This window comes from Astatotilapia calliptera, chromosome 14 (assembly GCF_964374335.1).
Source record: "Astatotilapia calliptera chromosome 14, fAstCal68.1, whole genome shotgun sequence".
In the NCBI taxonomy this organism is placed as follows: Eukaryota; Metazoa; Chordata; class Actinopteri; order Cichliformes; family Cichlidae; genus Astatotilapia; species Astatotilapia calliptera.
This window is the reverse complement of record NC_137435.1, coordinates 13,771,326-13,791,371: the sequence shown is the minus strand read 5'-3', so window position 1 is coordinate 13,791,371 and position 20,046 is coordinate 13,771,326. Positions and strand designations below refer to the sequence as shown.

The following is a 20,046-nucleotide window of genomic DNA, read 5'->3' as shown; positions in this document are numbered from 1 at the left end:
TTAGGAGCAGAAAGTCCCTTTTCTCTAATAACAACATGGCAGCACAGCCCAGGTTTGCAAAGTCGCATCTGAATAAATTAGAATAAAGTGGAGGTGCTCAGCTGTAACAGACAGGGCAGAATATCAGCCTCACACTAACTTAAGCACAGTGGTGCTGATATGGGGTTGTTGGCCGGTCACAGAGCCTGGGTAGCAGGGCTGTGACAGAACTAGGGGCACAGAAGGGAAAAAAATAAAATTTCAGATTAAAGTTTAAATACTTGTTAAGAAGCTGTCTTGTGATATAAATCTTCTCTACTGCACGAGGCTGACCATCAGTTGTCTTTGCGTCTATCCGCTGCCAGCCGTCTCATGTTGCGCAAATCTGCCAACTTTTCCTGGTTTGTTTGGGTTTTTCCTTCTGACCAGATGCAGCTCTTTGTGCCATCTCTTCCGAGCCATTATATTTATTACTACACTGTGTTTATGTGTTAAAAGATAAAATAATTTCTTTGTTATTGAAACTGATTCTGAAGCACACTTTCACAAACGTATCTATGCACGGCATTTCGTAGAGGGCTTCACAATTCTCTAAATATTATTTCGACTTTATTTGCAAAAAGAGCAATGGCATTTTTTTTTCATAATGTGTCCCTAAGGCGCCTTTGTAGTCCAATAGCTAAAGCTTGGCCCAAATTGGGTCATCTTAAGGTTATTGTTAACAGTGGTTCTATAAGCTTCTGAATCATGGGGTAGGTAAGAATAAAATAGAATTAGTCTAGGAATTTAAAACTAATAATAACTAAAATATTAAGCAACATATATACATATACATGCTGACACTTTATATTTATTTTACGTCTAAAGCACTTTACACAAGAAAAAACAGGTGCAAATCAGAAAATCAAAGTGACGAATGAGCATTACCATAAAGGCAATTTAGGCATGAAGCTGATCACTAAAACCCAGAAAGGCTCTCTGAGAAAATGATGTGTTAACCTCCTGAGACCTGAGCTCCTGTTTGCATGGGAGGCGAGGTGAAATATAAGGCGCAGAAAGGCCTTAATAAATAACATTTACAGAATGTTTTAATCTGAACTATCCAGGGGAGAAAAATACATTTTTAATTTTAACACAATGGTGATCAGTCACACTGAAATCCTTAAAATATAATTAATCTCTGGAGTAAGGCATGTAAGTAATGAACAATAACAGGTTTCTGAGAAAGAGAAACTGAAAATTTAAACAGAAAGGACGCTCAGGTATATAAACAGTGGCACCAAAACAGTTAAAGTGGTTAACCACAAATGGTTCAGCGAGAACTTGGAAGTTCCTGTTTTGGCCTCCACCTCTGAGTTTTTCTTCTCTCTGCACTTGCTTCGTGTTTGTCTGATAGTTCTGCAGAAACAGGAACATCATGAGGACACTGCGGGCCAATAACTGTTCAGATAGACGATAAAGCACATGATAATTTAAATATGTATTTTAGCAATAATAGTACTCAATAGTATTACAAAGCCATTTGTAATAGTATTTCAAATGGCTTTTTATGAGAGCTCCTAAAATCTGACCATTAGAAAAAGCATGTTGAATAATATGGTTATTGGCGCCCTCTGGTGGAGACAAAATGTAATGGTATCTAAACACTAATTCTTGTGCTGCCCACACAAACCTTCAGTCAAATCTCTGATCATCAAACAAGCATGTATGTGAGCATTTCTTTTCCTCTTCTTTCATGTGACCATTTTAGGAGTCGCCTCAGTGGAACTTCTCTCACCTTATTCCTAACAGCCTGCTCTAATGCCAACCCTCCTCCTTCACTGCATCCATGAATTTCCTCTGTGGTCCTCCTCTTCCCCCCCTGCCTGGCAGATCCATCTTCAACATCCTTTGTCTAATAACTGAACTAATCCTCCAAACCTCAATACCTGACCTAAGTACTCATGTCTTTTTTGAGTGAAGCTAAAGACGCAACAAAAAGGTCTGAAAAGGAAGAACATCATTTTTAAATGTAGGATTTTGCTTGATCAGTTGAGTTTCTCTTTAAAATGTTAAATTTCATTATAAAGATGACCTTTAGGATCCAAACGGTGATTTTAAATGAGGAAATCTGTTCCATTTTGAAACCAGTCTCAAAGGATTTTATAGAAGATAAGATAGAACTTTATTAATCCCTCGGGTGGGTTCCTCTGGGAAATTCGACTTCCAAAAAAAAAAAAAAAAGCACAGCAACGACCGAAGTTACAGTTACAGAATTGAGATATATATATATATATATATATATATATATATATATATATAAATAAATAATAATAATACTGTGACGTTTGTTTGTTTGACAGGGAACTGCTTGCAAAACGTCGCCGTGACTGAGATCCCTTTAACAACTTCCAGTGTTCCTGTACAGCTGTGGAGGACAAAGAATGCCGCATTTTACTTCCTAAAAACAATAAATAACATACTGAGTACCTTCAGCCTGCATTTCACTTTCCTGGTATACTCATCTGGGCTGTTGAACCAAAATCATGCAACTCCAGTGTCACACTTTTCAGCCTTGTGGCCTTTTTTGCAAGTTGTTATTTTTAGGAGCTCGTGAGTTTGCATGTTTCATGTAAAGTTAGCTTCTCATATTGTAGATTTTAATCAAGCTAATTATAATAATAATAATGCACTAGATGACAGAAATGGCTATACAGTAATGAAAAAAGTGAATACGGTTTTATGTACCAGACAGATTGAACAAACAGATGAAATTAAAAATGAAACCTAAATGCAGAAGCAGTGTCAAAAGTACACTCAGGATTCAGCAGCAATAGCTTGAAGTAATCATTTTCTGTATTACTTTAACAGTCTCTCACATGGTTGGCCCAGGAACTTTGGCCCACTCTTCTTTACAGCAATGCTTCAGTTCACTGATATTTATGTGTACTGGTTTATGCACAGGTCTCTTTAAGGTCCCACCACAGCATTTCAACCAGGCTGAGGTCTGGACTTTGACTCAGCCGTTGCAGCACCTTGATTCTTTTCTTTTTCCAGACATTTTCTTGTTGGAGCAAGCCTTTATCAGTCGGACACATGGATTTGCTGGGGCATCCACTCCTGGGAAAACTCCAGCATTGTGTTAACACACACCTGAAAGCTCCAGACCAGAAACAGACGAAACATCTGCTTTGATAGAGGTGCCCAGACCTGCTGAGGATCGGTTAACCAAGTGCATTCAATAGGCAGCACCCAGCTGCTACTTACCCTCACGATTCCTGTGGAAGCAGGACTTTCTTTTCTCATTTTGGCTTAGTTTGTGTTAAATAAATAACTATGGGGGAAGCTCATTTGGCGATTTAGATTTCAAACCACCATTTCACAGGCTCTGCAAACTAACACAGGTTTGTTTAATCAACCACCTGATTGGTGCCCAGACTCACACTGGGCAGAGCTGTGAAGGGAATTTTGTGTAAATACAAATAAAAATATACAGAAAAGGATTCTTATTCTAAAGAAATCTTCAAATCTGTTTTAATCAGTGAAAGGTTTTTAATAGCTAAAGTAGTCTTTGTGGCTCCATTCTGAAGAAGCGGCTTTAAGTTGTCTAATTAGTCTTGGCGCTTGAGGTTAAAAAGGGCAATAGATCGCTCGCTGAGTGAATAATGTTCAGTGCAGGAGCAGCTTTAACCCTGCCCACACTAACCGGATTTGGATGGTTAGTGAGAATGGAATTAGCTAATCGAGGAGAACATGTCATCCCAAAGCCTCATCCAATCATCGTCTTATGTTCTGCTTAATGGGATCCAATTGAAGGGTAGCACAATTTGTCTGGGGCCATTTGGGACATGGAGCTTGAGCCAGATGACAGAATTCAAAGAATCCGAGTATTTAACCCCATTTCATGTGGAAAGACGAACACTGGCGCTATACTGGGAGTAGATATGTTCGGAGCCAGCCAGTAGATTTTCTTATGTGGATGATGGTGTCATATTAGCGCTGACGCTGCTTCCATGTTGAGCCTCACAGTAACATCATGTGACCGCATGCTTCTTTCTGGCTGAAACTCTGTGTCAAAGTGGGGCAACTGATAGGTTTTTACAGAGTAACACCATTTTCTGGATGATTCCAGCTTGTGTTGATAAGTGCTTAGTTTCAAAAAGATGTGACCACATAGTGCGTACTAGGACGCACTACTGTCCCAGGTGTTGGGTATGTTACGTTTTGTTTTTTGTTTTTATGTTACATTTTAAGTAAAAAGTGACTAAAGTAATTAATAATTGTGTAACTGTATTACTTACTTTATTATTTACTGTTTGGATTCAGATGTCTCTTTTTAAGTTATTAATGAAAATCTTTGAGTTCAGGAGTATTTTGACAACATAATACCTGTAAAAAAACAAAAACAAAGAGCATGAAAATACATGAACACAGCATCATCATGCATAGGGCTGACCTGCTTGCTGATATCAGCTCATTGGTGATAGGAAGTCACCAACCACTTCCTCCTAATGTGGGAATCAACCAACAGGGCCACTCCTGTACGTCATGATCATTGCCATCTAAAAGGAAGCGTGTGGCATACAGCACATGTGGCAAAGCAACTTCTTTCTCTGCTATGCTGTGCATGTAAAATTTATCAGTCTGGAGAATCTCATGTTAAAGATGGTATGTGAGCAGCATGCATGAAGCTCATGCTGTGAAAATAGAAAAGTGGCCTTGACCTTGAGCACAACTTGGGTACGGAAACATAATCGGGGGGCACATGCAGCCCGCTTTGATGTAAAATGGGTCGGACAAGTGAAGGTCCACCTGTTTAATTTTGTGCATGTAAATGTGTAACATTAAGAAAACAGTTCTGATAGCTCACTTTTATTAGTAACTAAACTTTCTGTAGTAGACGAAAAATGTATCCATTATGAAACTCCTGTGGTGTAGCATGGATGGCTGCGGGGGAGGTCTTTAACAGCAGAAAAAGCTGTAAGACTAAAAAAATTACACTTAAAAGTGCAAAGATTTATGGCCTCTTTCACCCTTTCATATGTTCCGAAGCCAAAGCCTATGCCGGGACAATTCTGGCCCCCAGACCTGATGTTTGACACCTTGCTCAAGGAGGAGCAGTGATTCTTTGTGACTTGTGACAGGACAGACAAACAGATGAATGGACACCTCGCAGTGTTATGGGTTCATCAGACAAGTTAAAAACGATCGATAATAGCTTGCAGTATTTAAATTTCATAATAAAGTTTAGTTTTGCTCACTAACAAAACATGTTTTATTAGTGTTGAAACCACATCGACCTGCTGAATATTTACACGTTGCGCTGTCCTGCACGGTGCTGGACGGGATTCTTTTAACAATAGAAATGGCTGGAGGTGCTGCAATTATTTGCACGCCAGATTTCCATTGTTTCTCTTTGTGAAATCCCTTCTGCTGCCACACAAGCTGTCTTTCCCTAAACTCAATCACAAAGATTTATATGGCTGATGGGATTAGTTTAAGCCATTAGGAGTAGTTAATGGTCTTTCCCGGTGTTGGTAAGTAACACTGACTAATTGACCAGGGCCAGCAGACAGCTGACACCGGTTCACAGCAACAAGTGGTTCCTGCTGACATGAAGTTAGGACCTGCAGAGGGACAACAAACAGGGTTCACGCTCCTGAATGCTCGGCTGAATTGATCTGGATTTTTTCCCCCACCATTTAGCTGAAATTTAAAAGGACTTGGTGCTCACAGGTAAGACTCATAAATGTATAAAACATACATGACTTTGGAAGGGAAAATGTCAAATATTAAATTGTGAGAGGGACCCCTGCTGTAAGACGGGGACAATTTAAATATTTTGAGAAGTATATGTAAATATACTTCTCAAACATAAAATTACATCTATTTTCCCCATGTTATGTTAATTATGTGATGATTCAGGTGATTAAATCAAATTAACTTGTGTTACAGTTGCTCTGGGACTGCAAGTGATAGCTGTTTTTCCATTTTTGTTCTGCTTTTTGACCAATAAACTGCCTGAAAACAGTAAAATGTTTCTTAGAAGTTTAGTTGATGATCATATAAAACGATGAAATATTAACATTAGATGAGGTGAATAAAACATTTCTCAGAAACGACCTTAACTGTTCAGCTGTCGTTTGTGCCAGTTTGTTTTACTAATGACATGTTAAAAAATAAAGGATGCAAATTAATAACCTTTTTTTTTCTGAGCATGAAAAAAAAGAGCACATGTCATGTCAGAGGCGAGCCCCGGTGCTATCTGTGCCCTCCGATGACACAGCAAGATGTTTCCAAAGCCTTATTCACTCTGTTTGCTGTTCGCCTAACAAACAGCTCCTTTATGAGATTAAAGGATTTCTGTGGCACGCTGACATGCACGAAATTTAGAGAACATAGGAGGTGTAGCCTCTCGCTAATCTTGTCTTTATGAGAAAGGAGGGATCAGGCTATTGGATTGCTGCAGCGAAGACAGGTTGTCGGAAAGGAGTACACCCGACTTTTTTTTATAGTTTTTAAATGTTTGTAGTCCCAGTGAGCAAAACTACAGAGCCCACTGTGCACTGCAAGCACAGAGACCAATACAGTTGTCTGCCACTGCGTTAATACTGTGTACAGGTTAATTACCTGTTGATATGAATGAAATAGGTGAGGACTGTCTTATGATCAGGTTATTTTCTGCTTCTTTCCTATGTGTCCCACATTTACAATAAATCACTAGAGATTAATTTTCTCTAATATTATATTCATCACTTTGCCTCCCATTCGCTAACAGCATTACTAATCATGTGTCCTTGAAACGGATGGATTTTAAATGAATTAAATGGATTGGCACACAAACTGCCTCAATTGGATTACCATCTGTGATGCAAGCTAACAAGATACAGTCATTTGCATGTGATTTGAAAAGCAAATTGCCTAAAAGGTTTACTCAATACTGTACAATATGTTTTAGAAAACATTCTCAATGGTTGGTGACCTTAAATCAAAAACCACAATGAACTGGAGATCAGGGAGCTCCGCAGTATCCAAAACTTCCCAGGAAAATCATCCTGTTTGAAAGTTCTCTGCAGTTTCAATATAAGAGACGGTGAAACGCTTTAAATGGGATTTTCTGATACTCTAAATGAAGCCAATTTACCAACATGTAAACAGATTTAGGGCAAGAAAACAAGGCTTATGTTGTGGTTAACTAACTTACCCTATAGTGTGAGACTTTAAAATCTCCTGCTCTACTGCATGCGATCTGCCATCTTAGCTCAGAAACTAAAACTGTCAATTGTTTCTGTCTCATCAGTCTGCTTCCTGCGACCACAGCCTGCTCCGTCAACTTCTCCACATGCATCAGAACATCCCCCGGCATGCCTTCACTCCCGTCCTGCAGCAGTCCTCGAGCATCCTGCCAAATCCAGCATTGATGGGACCTCAGGACAGAAATGTGAGATGTGATTACTTTAACTATCCTCATGTGAAGCTGCTCAGACTTGGAAGTTATTCCAGGCCCCTCGCCTGCTTTTACCTACTCCTCACTGATATCCATCTTTTACATCTTGCTACAGTTTAACACAAACCTGCCCGGACAAACAATGAGGACTTTCTTTGCACCCATCACAGCCTCGCACAGAGCAACAACTAGATCCTCTAACTCAACAGTGAGTAAAAAACTCAAGAATCTCAGTAACTAAAATATATAAAATGTTACTTCGCTTTCCTTTTAAATTGATGAAATTGTTTTCATTAAAATGAATGATTTCTTTTCCAGATACGAGGGAGATGGGGCGCACTGCACGTGTGTATTGCGTGGAAAATTTACCACCACAAACAACTCAAGGTGAGCGCTAAATAAATTTAATTGTTATTTTTTTATTGGGATTTGTGGTAGTTTTGAACGTCTCTACGTGTTTTGGGAGTTACGTGTGGAAGCATTGGTGATCCCATGCAGACTGTAGGCTCTGGTTCCTGCTCTCAGCTGACAGAAGTGGCACCCTGCGGTCTTCTGCCAGTCGCTCTGCTGTCGCCCATCTACTTTACGATTGGATTTGTTGTGTATTCAGAGATGCTCTTCAGCACCTCCTCATACTCTTATTTTGAGTGTAATTCATTTCCTAAGAGATAAACTACCTGAGCTTTATTGTTTTTCAGCTCAGAGGTATGTCACAATAATACTGTTATTGTGAATTGTATTGCTCACAGTATTGTGAAAAGTTCGCAGAGGGATAATATTAATGGATCATACTGATCTTGAATTGCACAGCTGATTTGTCTGATAACCAACATGTAATATTTAATTTACCAGAAATTGCAACAAATGCACAGCAGTCAACAGGAGCTGACACCTGAGTGTCCTGCTAGCAGTCCCTCTGCCTCTGTGCAACAAAAGGAACTACACCAGCCGTGTGCACACCCATGTTCAGGTGAGTTTCACGCCAGCAATGATTAAGTAGAAATGTAGCACTGATCCTTTTCTTGGACTTAGACTCTTCGTCTGAATTCTCTTCAGGTGGAAGTAAGAGTGAAACTACAAGCTGTGACTGTTCTGTCTCTGACCTTCAAACGCCTCCACCAGTGTCTACCCACAGCCGTGGGTACAGGGAGAAACTTGACTGTGAGAAGCAGGACCAGCACTCAACACCTGATAAGAAAGAGAAACACCAGATCCACCAATCTAGCCCAACAAAGAATTTACCTCATAAAGAGAAGTTCAGGGAATTAATAGTCACTTCTGACCTTGATGGCAGACACAGCGGATCGCTCGACAGGAAGAGGCAGTTTGAGTGTGAAGGCATCAACAAAGCAAAGAGAATGAGGCACGAAATGTCCAACAGTCCGTTTGGTTCTTCTCAGACTTTGCAGTATTATCCATCTCCATTCATGACAACTTATACACATCCACCAGCACACAACATGCAAGTGCAACACACTAACATGAGTGATTGCTCTTTCCTGTATCCTAACAGCATTAGATTTAACGCGTCTTATCCAGACACCAAGACGCATCCCTGCCAGACTTCTTCATGGGAGACAATGAGGGACACACACAGTTTCCATTTTAGGAAACACACCCTTAAAGACTACTCACTGAATACCTGCAAGGCAATCAGGAAACCTCTTGTAGCAAGAGGTATCACGTCACCTCTTTATTTCCTTCGAGTGAGGGAGACACTTCTGTCGAGAGAAGTGTCAACACCGCTGCAGACGCCAGCGGCCTCATACTGGCTCTGATGCAGTATTGGGACCCTGAGTCTCCAGAGTAGGCTCAGAAAGGGAGAGCTCACATTCTCAAATTTCATCTCTCACTTCAGTTTTATTTATACCGAGCCAAATAAAAACAGTCACCTCAAGGCACTAGGAATCTCTGAGTAATCAGCCAGAGTGGGAGAAAGCACCTCTGACAGAACCAGGTTCATCGAGGGCAAGCATGTCCTGGAACTGGGTGAAGTGAAGGAAAAATTAAGGATGATGGAAAAAACAGCAACATTTCAAACTCTTAAAGACATAAAACAATGGCTTATAAATGCATGTTGAATGTTTTCAAGGAAGGTCTCCCAGCAGTCTGAGCCATTTGCTTCATAGCTGAAGGGTTGATCCAGCTCTGAATGTAAGCTTAACCTAAAAGCTAAGTTTAATCCAATCTTAAAAGCAGACTGGGTTCCCTAACTCAAGCTGGGAGCTGGTAACAGAGATCATTAGGACATGATGGGTACTATGAGGTATTTAAAAATATATATTTACAGCGCCTGTCTTGTGTTCACTGGTCATTTAGGTTTCTGTGGTACTCCACAGTGAGCAGCACTGATTATTTACACCTTAAAGTGTAAGCAGATTCATGTTCATGTGCTTACTTTTTTTAAGTTGGGCTCAGGTTGGCCTCTAAAAAAAACCCTGGAAAATGAAAAACTGCCGATTTATGGAGTTTATGGAGATTCTGTCTGTAAGACTGTATTTTGCACATAAGCTTTGAGCTAAATGCTAAAAGTGAGGATGTATGAATAGATGTGGATTAACCCTCATTAGCATCCCTAAAACCACAAAGAGACACAAAAACATGGCACGATCTTTTCTTGTTTCAAAAATGTATTTAACTGTGTAACAATAAAATTCAACAAAGGTCACAACAAAAAATAAAGTCTTCGGAATTCAGTGCCTGGAGAACATTTCATGGAACAAGCTTTCTAGTGCTTTTAACTCTTCCCCCATTCATAAAAACTTTAACAGAAATTTTTATTAATTGCATAAAGCCTACACTGGGTGTGGGTCATCTGACCCAGTGCACAGTGAACACTTAAACCACATCCATGCCGAGGCCCCTCGCAACCTCCGTCAGAGCCTGGACTGCTCCGGAAGCCCCAAAACCATCACAGTCCTCCTGCATCAGTCCTGCAGACTCGTCCTCAATGTGAGGAATGGTGCTCATCACACAGTAGACAGGAGAGTCGCTGCCTCTGGGGCTGGCTTGAGATGACATGTCCTCACCTCCTGAGAACTCTGAGGAGTAGGAGGAGCTGGAGGAGGGCGAGGAGGATCCTGTGGGAGAGCTTCGGCCGCTCTCCAGCGTGACAACAGCGCTCTCGTCCTGACTGCTGCCACTCAGACTTTTCTGAAGGCTCTGAGGCTTCTTGGCCATGTTCTTCATGATCTCCTTTGTCACTTCAACAGTCTCAAAGCGCACCATATTTAACTTCAGGAAACCATCGACATCCTTCCTGTACCTGTATGACAGGAGAGGAGAGGAATCCATTTGAGTTTTTACTTTTTTTCAGCTCTACTTAAATTATATTCGTCGCATCCAGAGGACTGTAAAGCAGAGAGGATGACTATTACCACAGGTGACTCACCTAAAGCGGGAATGTCCAGAGGGCCACTTCAGCTCATGCTTCTTACGAAGGTGAAGTGTAAGAGTGTAACACCAAGAGAACACCTTATCACAGATATGGCATTTATATTTAGCCATTCCCCCAACCTATTGGTCATCAACAAAAAACCATATCTACAGTCACAGCAGGCTGAGATGATCTGACCAGGTAATATGTTGGACGACACTGTGTTACAAACCTCATGGACTCTCTTGAAGTGCTGGCTCATTGTTTGGAACGTATGACAAGTATAATCACAGCCCTCCACTGTACAGCTGTACATGGTGCCCTCATTGTGAACCTCTGTGTGCTTCTGCAGATCGCGCTGGTTCTTAAATCTGTGGGGAAATAAAGATGGAAACAGTTAAAATTACTGGCGACTGTAGCTTTTACCCCTCAGCCTCCCTGTAGATGCACCTCTGGTATAAATGTAAAAATCCAAAGTGATTTTCAGAATAGTTGACCTCACTGAGATTCCAACCTGAGGGAGATTTGGTGTCAATTTCAAATACTTGGTGACATCTTTTTCGAGTTATCGCATTTGCAAGATCTTTAGAAACCTTGAGGACCAAGTCACTGAGTTTCAAAGTCATCTGAGACTTTTTGTAGAATCACTTATGGTATGAATTTAAAAATCCTGTCGCCTCCTTTTTTGTATTCACAAATTTGAATGTCCAAGCCGCCTGCACAGCAGGGTTACGACAGCACCCCATCAGCCTTTCAAGGCTGAGGGGTAAAAACTGATTTTGGTAATAAAGATGTGGCTCTAGCAGCATTCTCACTCACATGTCACATGTTTGAGCCTCTTACTTCTTACTTACTTATAGTTGTTTACATTTTCAATACAGATGAGTCAAAAATTGCACTGCTACTTAAAAAGTCCCATATTATGGCCCGTTTCTACCCTCATGTGTTCTATTAATATCTTTTTCAAGTTTCAGCTAAAAAATACCTCACAGGTCACTAATTCTTCCCCACCTTTATACCCCTGCTTTTAACTCATCTCCTAACAGGGCGTATCTGGGGGCTTTAAAAGCAAACGAGCTGCTGTGCGACTGAGCTCCAGCCAGGAACAGTCACAGCACACAGCTCTACTGAGTATATAAAAGAAATAAAATTACACACTGCAGAGTTTTTCCTGGCTCGAAATGGGCTGTTCTGAGGGATGAATATGCACATAAGCAGGACTGGTCAGCATAGGCAGTAAAGTCTGTGTTACTGAACAGAAGTGCCTGCATTTTCCTGTTCTTTGTGGTTACTTCATACATAAAAATGTCTATTGTGCTTGAGTAAACAACACCCCAAATGAAACAGAAACAGTTACAAACATCTGTATGTCAATCCTGCTGGTTCTCCTTTGGGGGAGGGTCAGTTGGAGACTATGATTAGGCTGTTCTGACATCACAGGAGGCTGCAAACCAATATATCTCATACAGAGACATAAATGATTGAAAGACAATAAAACAAGGAACTGGTTTCTTTTTTCACATTTTGTGGCTCTTTCTTTAAAAACCCCTTTAAACACAATATTTTAACGAACCTTTCCTAATAGTTTGGTTAAGGTCTTATTAGGAGAATTCCTTAAAGGGTATACAATATTTTTAAGGCACGACTAAAGACTGGTTACATTTGAAGCAGATATTAAAGGGAGTATTTTGACTAAAAACATATAATAAAAAGATCCTGAGCTCATTTCCAGCTCCCATTTTTGTTCTTTGACTCTATACTAGAGTAGCTTTGCATAAATCACAGTTAAGAATAATCCCTGTTTGTTATATACCAGGCCCATGGTGCACCCACTTTGTTCTTCCTCAGTCTGAAAGACCTTTTTTAGCGAATCCTGTATTCACAAACAGAGCTGTGTACCTGAGAGCACCATGTTAAGGATACTGACAAGCTAAGAGCAGAAAACTGTGAGAAATCAAGCATTTAAAGTCACATGGGTTTTTGCCTCACAGGGATTACTTACACATACACAAACTGAAGGAAATAATGAGTGAGCTGGAATGAAAACTTCCTTGTGACTTTGGATGTGAAAAATGCTACATGGTTCCTCACAAATACACGATTTAAGACGTTAATGATAAAAAAAATTTATGGAAGAGAATTTTACTGAAATAGCTGAAACTTGATAACCCAGCTTTCGCTGCCAGATTAAAGAAAACGATGGAGTTAAGAGTGTGTTTGCTGTTAACTGAACACTTGATGAGCTGTGTTGAAGGATCTACCTTTTGTCACAGAAGTCGCACGGGAACGGACGCTCATCACAATGGCGGAACCTGATGTGGATCTTCAGAGCAGCCAAAGTGGTGCAGGTCATGTCACAAAAGGGACACTTCACCTGATTCACTGAGAGTAAAAAGAAAAAAAAGGCGGGCAATGCATGTAACAGATGATCAAACTGAGTCAGAGATCCACCATGGATCTATTAACGTTTAATAACTAACAGATCACAAAGAAACTGAAATAGATCAGATTTTGTACACCTGACCAACCAAATGACATAACTCAGTACAAAATAAGAGCTCAATGAATACAAATCTAAAGACCACACAGTAGGGAGCTTGACAACAGAAACAAAAGAAAATCTGTAGCAATGTGCGATAAACTGCTCATAAACCGCTCTCTCCATTTCTAATATTTCAAGACAAACAGCCATAAAAACAATTTAATCCCAAAAGAAAATTTAGGAATAAAACTCACCATGCTGACGAACATGATCCCGCAAAAGCCTCTCGCTGGAAAAAGCTTTCCCACAGTGTTCACAAACCAGCGTCTCTGTTAGGATAAGTACACATACAAACATCAGCAATAAGGCGGCGCAATTAAAACATCAACATCACAGAAATTTAATGCGAGCTTAAGCGTCCGTCTCACCTACTGGCTCAGCTTGCCTGTGCAGGTGGTCAAACAGCTTTGTGTTGCTGGAGAACATGCTGCCACACGTAGGACAGGCGACAAGGCGCTCCTGAGTATGGCTCCGCATATGTTCCCTCAAACGGTATCTGATCTTGAAAAAGGCGTCGCAGCCTGTGAACAAAACGGGAAATGTCACACGGTGTCCAAGGAGATAGCGTCTCACGAACGTTTAAAAAACTCCCGGTCGTACCTGCCCACTGGCAGAAGAGCGCCTGCTGTTGTTGAGGCAGAGACTGTGGTTCAGCACTTTCTATGTGGTTGTCCACATGTCGATAGAACCACTCAGGATTATTAAATGTACACTTTAAAAAAGAAAACAAGGAAAAAATAAATAAATCCCATGATAATATATCAATCGTTTAGTGAAGACTGGATAACTTAAATGAAAAATACGTACATCACATTGCTCCCACTGGCAAACATATCCGTCTGATCCTTCAGGGACCAGATTGTTGCTGTGCATGCCTTGATTGCAGCTGGGAAGATCTGGACGGGACTTGAGCAGCTGTGACCCAATGAACTTGAGCTTCCCATGGTAGTTGTGGAAATAAGCATGGACCTCCAGCTCTGCAGGGCTACCCATGGAGAGAAATTCACATCCATTCCAGAGACAAGCATATTCATCTAACGAAAGAAAGAAAGAAAGAAAGAAAGAAAGAAAGAAAGAGAATCAGTAATTATTGCAATGTCATTACAGAATGTTTAAAGCAACTTTAAAAACTTTAAAGCACCCACATGTCCAATAACATGAAAACCAGATTAACCGTGATCAGCATGAGGTTGAGAAGTATCCCATCGTATAGTCTGGTGTTGAGCAGAGACAGTTGCTGTCACAAAATAAAAATAAAACCATGTACCGGCAAAATCTGACTGTAGCTACAAAAGCAGTTTTACTTGTGACTCAAATGAAGCAGGGGGCTTTTTAGTGCACTCTGCAGCACTGCCATTCGTAGCATTTGTAATATAAGCAGGTTATGGTTAGATGATGCAGAGATGACTGGTAGGGGTGAGTGATTAAAATAAGCATTTACCAGTAAAATAGTACAGACATCACAAAAAATTCTAATAATCACAATTAGTTTAATCCATAAACTTGCCCCTTTCATGATTTTTCTTTTTTTTTTTGCATATTTGTTTCAGATCATCAAACTAATTTTAATATTAGCTAAAGACAATCTAATATCTACAAAGGCAGTATTACTGAATCACCAAAATTACTCTAAGAGCGCCTCAGCGACTCATCCAAGAGGTCACAAAAGAACCCAAAACAAGAAAATGTGCCACAGCCTGGCCGATGGAGGGACAAAAGTATAAGAGAGGATGAGCTGAAAGGAAAAACAAGAGAAATGCTGCAAAACAGAAAACAGCACAATGATATTTTTTTATCTCTGTAATCTTGTCCATATAAATCACTGTAAGCCAAAATTTATTTTAAATGACAATAAAATCCAATCCCTTGCACTGATCTACACACAACCACAATGAGAGTTCAGTAACAGAAGCACCTCTTTGTAATATTCAACAGGCATATTTAAACTGGACAACACTTGGACCAAACACTGACCATTAAACCCCATGCTAATAAACTAAATGTGCTGCCCAACAAAAGCTGACCCCTCGCCCACCCCTGCACGCAAAATCGCTTACCCAGCTCCTCCAGGGCATCGTTGTCCCCCAGGTAGTCCTTCAAATGCAGACACATGTGGTCGCTGAGCTCCTCCATGGAGCGGCCCGTGAAACTGCACGAACCCCACTCACAGACCACCTCAAAGTTCCCGAGTCTCTTTGTTGTCATCATGTCGTTGAGTCCTGTGAGCTCAGCCCCTCACACCCTAACCAGCCACACAGAAAGTAGGCACATATGTTTAACCCAGAGAGAAAAGGAAACGTTAAACTACGACATCTAAACTACTAAAGACGCCGTTTTGCTAGTTAGCATGTGCTAATGAGGACTGATGGTGTCATGGAAACTGAAACAGGTCTGTAAATGTTTGAAGAGTCATTAGCTGAAGTTAGCGCCAAAGCTCTCACTATCTGACTGAATGAGTAACTAAAACCACATCAAAACATATATTTTTAAAATATATATTTTTGGTCATAACAGTTAATGAGGCCGTTCACACCTAACAACAGTTTACTTCATCCTTAAGAAGTTGTGTTTGTGCAGATGATGTTTATCTGGCTAACAGATTAGCTCCCGCGAAACCTGTCACAGGTCTGTGCTCTTTATCCGACTTTTCCTAAATTAATACAGCTTGTACATTTTAACCCGGGATTGTATAAATTCATACTGTTGTTTCTAACTCTAGTGATACACAAGTTTTTCATAAATGTTTCTTACAGCAGTTAATATCACTTTGTGCAGCAGATCTGAGCTCCTCCTTGCGCTTCCCTCCTCTCAGCTTGTTTGGCTTTGTTTATTTCCTGTCGCTTCTTCTTCGTTTATTATTAAAACTGTGCCGGGAAAGCTGAGCATATCGCCACCTACTGCACTGGAAACCGCAGCAAACTAAAGCCTGAAGTAAATAGCGTTTTGTTTTTATACACTTCTTCTTATTATTATCCCCTCTTCTGCTTCTTCTTTTTCTTCTTCTTCTTTCAGCTTCTCTCTTTAGACGGTCCCACAATGGATTATCTACATCTATCTCTCTATCCTTCTATCACAAATCACCCCTGAAGCTCATCTACACCCACTCCACCCTGTCTGCACTCTCTTCTTCTCTGGATGACTGATTCCAGGTATTTAAACTCATCCAGCTCGAATTTTATGGCATTATTTTTGTGCCACGCCATAAAATTTCAATTTGAAATAAATACATAAACTCAAAGAAAGGTGAAAGAAAAGAAAAATTGTTTCTTAATTTCTTAAAATAAATCCTCACATTTATGAGAAAAATGTATTTTGTAGTGAAGGAACAAGTCAACCCTTCCCTTTGTATCCTAAAATTAACTTTAAAAAGGTCCAATTCTAGACCTCCTTAAATGCTGTGATGATATCATGATTTTGGGCTACAATTAATATTTCTTTATTGTATCAGACTAAATATATAAATATAATTTAATGTGGTTATTTACTGCAGGGATAATACACACTCCACACACACACAAATATACATTATTTTAATTTGTTCTTATCTTGTATTTACATTTTAATATCCATAAAACATAAAATAACAAGATCCTCGGAATGAATATGGAGTAGTATGGTTTAGTTACGGAGTTTCATTTAAGTAAAAATACTAATAAAATACTTCAGTACCTGCCCTGAGTTCACTTAAAGTACTATTTAGGAAAGTATAAAAAAAGAGCATAAAATAGTCACAAACATAAAATATTTTATATCATAAGATTATTCATATGCGGTTTAAATTCAGCCAGTTTAGTTTAGTTTAGATGTTGTAATCAACTTTTTAGAAAAACTATATATACATTTCTATATTAATTGATCAGCTCAGTTATGATTTTATAGTAAAAGAATCTCAACCCTGTGTTTAAGTAGCACCACTGATAACCTCGGAAAGCCTTCTGTCTTCTTTGTTCCTTCTTTGGCAGTGCAGTTAAACCACAGCTCTTATGTCTGTTTTTATCTGTAAACGCCAGACCAAACTCCTCCCAGGAAGTGACAACAACTTCTCCTCCACCCTGTCAGCATTTCCTCCAGACACAGAGTGTGAACAAAGAAACAGACCTGTACAATAAGGACTGCCGTGATCAAGCTATTTCACGTGCAGTGGACGGATTAAATGATAGCAGTAATTTTCACTGTTAAATAGTCCTCTCTTGTATAAATTCAGAAATGTTTCCTGTCAGTCTGAAAATCATCCATGCATGCAACTTTATTCTTTATTTTATTCACTTTATTTATCTGGAATGATTTTGATCTTTGACCAAAATCTCTGCATTTTTTCTAGTGTGGTTGATAATTATGACCCAGGCTTAATTATTCCCCTTCTGTTGTGCTGTACTATACTGCATTCTTACACTGGGAAGGTTTCACATGTTGTTAATAGACAGAAAAGAGATGATTTACACCTGAAGGAACTGGTTATCCCTACCAGCCTGAGAAAGCCCTTAATGCCAACAGAAACAGGAAGCCACTGTAAGCAGAAGGAAACCTGAGATCAGCCTGCAGCCACCTTTCAATCAAGGCTCACAAGGTTCACTGTCAGATTGTGCCATAGATCCCCTCCACTAGAGGTCATGATTTGCTGACCGTCAGTCCTTTGTCTGTCAAAGAAATACAATATTTTCACAAGAGTGCGTGTCTCCTAAAGTGAAGTCAGTGCTACACTAATAAAGTTGCTCAGTGTTGCACAAAATGCAGGTATTCATAACAGCAGCCTTATACTGTGGTGCGCATTCAAGGTGATTCATTCCTCTGTGTTGTCAAAAATGAGCTGCTATAAAACGAATAAAGTGGGAAATCATCGGCAGTCTCTTCTGTGCTGTGAATATTTAATACAAATATTGTACATGCCATTTCCCCCACACATGCATTCAAGCCTAAACCCTTTTTACTGTCACAGCTCCTGTTTTGTTTGTGACGGTCACTGAAGTTTATTGTTTCCACCATAATGAACTTCAAAAATATACAATACAATATAATAAGAATATATAATATAATAAGAACTCTTACTTGCACCAACAGTACAATATAGGGAGGGACCATGACCAGCCACAAATGTGTTTTAGGGCAGGGGGGGTGGGCAGAGCCTAGGCAGCTCCAGCGCCATTGCTGATCTCTTATTCAATATTTCATGCTGCTCTGCAAACACGAGGGCCCATAACGACTGAATTATTGATGCAGATTTATGTCAGGATGACTGATTCACAGGAAAATGACCACCAGACACCAAAAAGGATGATAAAGGGATAAATGAATGTTTCTTTCCAGTCTTACATCTGCCCTTTCATGATTTTATTAACAGTGAGTGTTTTGTTTTCAGATGAGAGCACTTTGGCTAGCTTGTTTAAACTGAACTGAACGATGCTCGCATAAAATATATTTATGCAACCTTTAAATGGCTCTCAATTTTACCAGAGTTTGGAGGAGGGAACATCTGCAGAGCACAAACTGTAAGGTCAACAGAAAACCACAAAATCCAGACTTGAAGGAGAATGTCTCAGATTTCTCTTCTGGAGAAATGCAAACCAGCAACACTGAAGTTAAATAGCAATTCAGTACTCTTGCTTAATTATTTAGTTCGAGCCTTGGCACAGATACCCTAAGTTTTCAGTTGACTTGGCTTTCTTTGGAAATTCTTCAAGATACAAGTATCTCTTGATGTACAAAATAATATTTTAGGAGGTTAGATGTAAGTTGTAGAAAGATATTTCAAAGAAAACATGAGTAACCACACAGATTTATCATCATTTCATTTCTTCTGGACTTCCCCTCCTTGCATTTTTATGTCAGTCTACACTGGCCACTTTATAAGGTACAGAAAGCTAGTGCTAACCCCTTTTGCCTTCAGAGTTGTCCTTATTCTCGGCATAGATTCAATAAGGAGCTGGAAAAAAGGATATTTGATACGAAAGCATCACAGAGTTGCTGCAGATTAGTCGACTGCACATGTGTGATGTTGATCTCCTGTTCCACCAGATCCCAAAGGTGCTTTATTGGATTGAGATCCGGTGAGTGTGGAAGCCAGTTGAATACAGTGAACCCCATGTTCAAGAAACCAGTTTAAGATGATTTAAGGTATGTGACATGCCGCATTATCCTGCAGGAAGCAACCATCAGAAGATGGGTACACTGTGGTCATAAAGGGATGGACTTGGTCAGCAACATTAATTGGGTTGGCTTTGGTGCTTAAATAATGCTCATTTGGTTACCAATGGGAAACAAAATGTGCCAAGAAAATATCCCCCTTACCATTACACCACCAGCAGCCTGAACTGTTGATACAAGGAAGGATGGATCCATGATTTCATGTTGTTTGTACCCAATTCTTAGCCTAACTCACCAGACATGGACACGTGTTACCAATGTTTTATGGTTTAATTTCTGAACTGTAGCTTCAGTTTCATGACAGGAGTCGTGTTATCTTCTGCTGCTGTAGCCCATCTGCTTCAAGGTTTGACATGTTGTGCATATTCAGAGATCCTCTTCTACATACCTTGATTGCAATAAGTCTTTTTGAGCTGTTGCCTTCCTTCCTTTTCTCTGACCTCTGGATATTTGTGATAATGAGCAGCTGAACAGGTGTACCTAACAAAGTGGACAGTGACTGTATATGAAATTTACTTAACAGGATAAGCTGTTGCATTTTAATAAACACTAAAGTCCAAATAAATTCAACAAGTCACAATG

General features: G+C 39.9%; 2 protein-coding genes across 2 annotated transcripts; one reads left to right on the top strand and one right to left on the bottom strand.

The window, feature by feature from the left end:
* Positions 1-5,494: 5,494 nt before the first annotated feature.
* LOC113036803 (uncharacterized) lies at positions 5,495-10,101 on the top strand. The gene is made up of 6 exons (XM_026193309.2): positions 5,495-5,694; positions 7,259-7,399; positions 7,521-7,613; positions 7,724-7,792; positions 8,258-8,375; positions 8,462-10,101. Exons 2-6 carry the CDS (start codon positions 7,301-7,303, stop codon positions 9,181-9,183), a joined length of 1,101 nt encoding a protein of 366 aa, XP_026049094.2. The 5' UTR covers positions 5,495-5,694; positions 7,259-7,300; the 3' UTR covers positions 9,184-10,101.
* Positions 10,018-16,339, bottom strand: LOC113036802 (histone H4 transcription factor). The gene is made up of 10 exons (XM_026193307.2): positions 16,075-16,339; positions 15,381-15,565; positions 14,131-14,357; positions 13,924-14,035; positions 13,692-13,844; positions 13,518-13,592; positions 13,043-13,163; positions 11,014-11,152; positions 10,797-10,921; positions 10,018-10,670 (listed from the first exon to the last, which is right to left on the bottom strand). The coding sequence occupies exons 2-10, from the start codon at positions 15,529-15,531 to the stop codon at positions 10,244-10,246; spliced, it is 1,530 nt and encodes a 509-aa protein (XP_026049092.1). The 5' UTR covers positions 15,532-15,565; positions 16,075-16,339; the 3' UTR covers positions 10,018-10,243.
* Between the last annotated feature and the right edge of the window lie 3,707 nt (positions 16,340-20,046).

Excerpts from the sequence above, each read along its gene's own strand:
- LOC113036803 (XM_026193309.2), top strand. The coding sequence starts at position 7,301 with ATGCATCAGAACATCCCCCGGCATGCCTTCACTCCCGTCCTGCAGCAG. Across the intron at positions 7,614-7,723 it reads CTAGATCCTCTAACTCAACA|ATACGAGGGAGATGGGGCGC; the intron begins GTGAGTAAAAAA and ends TTTCTTTTCCAG. Across the intron at positions 8,376-8,461 it reads GTGTGCACACCCATGTTCAG|GTGGAAGTAAGAGTGAAACT; the intron begins GTGAGTTTCACG and ends AATTCTCTTCAG.
- LOC113036802 (XM_026193307.2), bottom strand. The coding sequence starts at position 15,531 with ATGATGACAACAAAGAGACTCGGGAACTTTGAGGTGGTCTGTGAGTGG. Across the intron at positions 13,845-13,923 it reads GCTCTTCTGCCAGTGGGCAG|GCTGCGACGCCTTTTTCAAG; the intron begins GTACGACCGGGA and ends TTTTGTTCACAG. Across the intron at positions 10,671-10,796 it reads TCTGGACATTCCCGCTTTAG|GTACAGGAAGGATGTCGATG; the intron begins GTGAGTCACCTG and ends CCTGTCATACAG.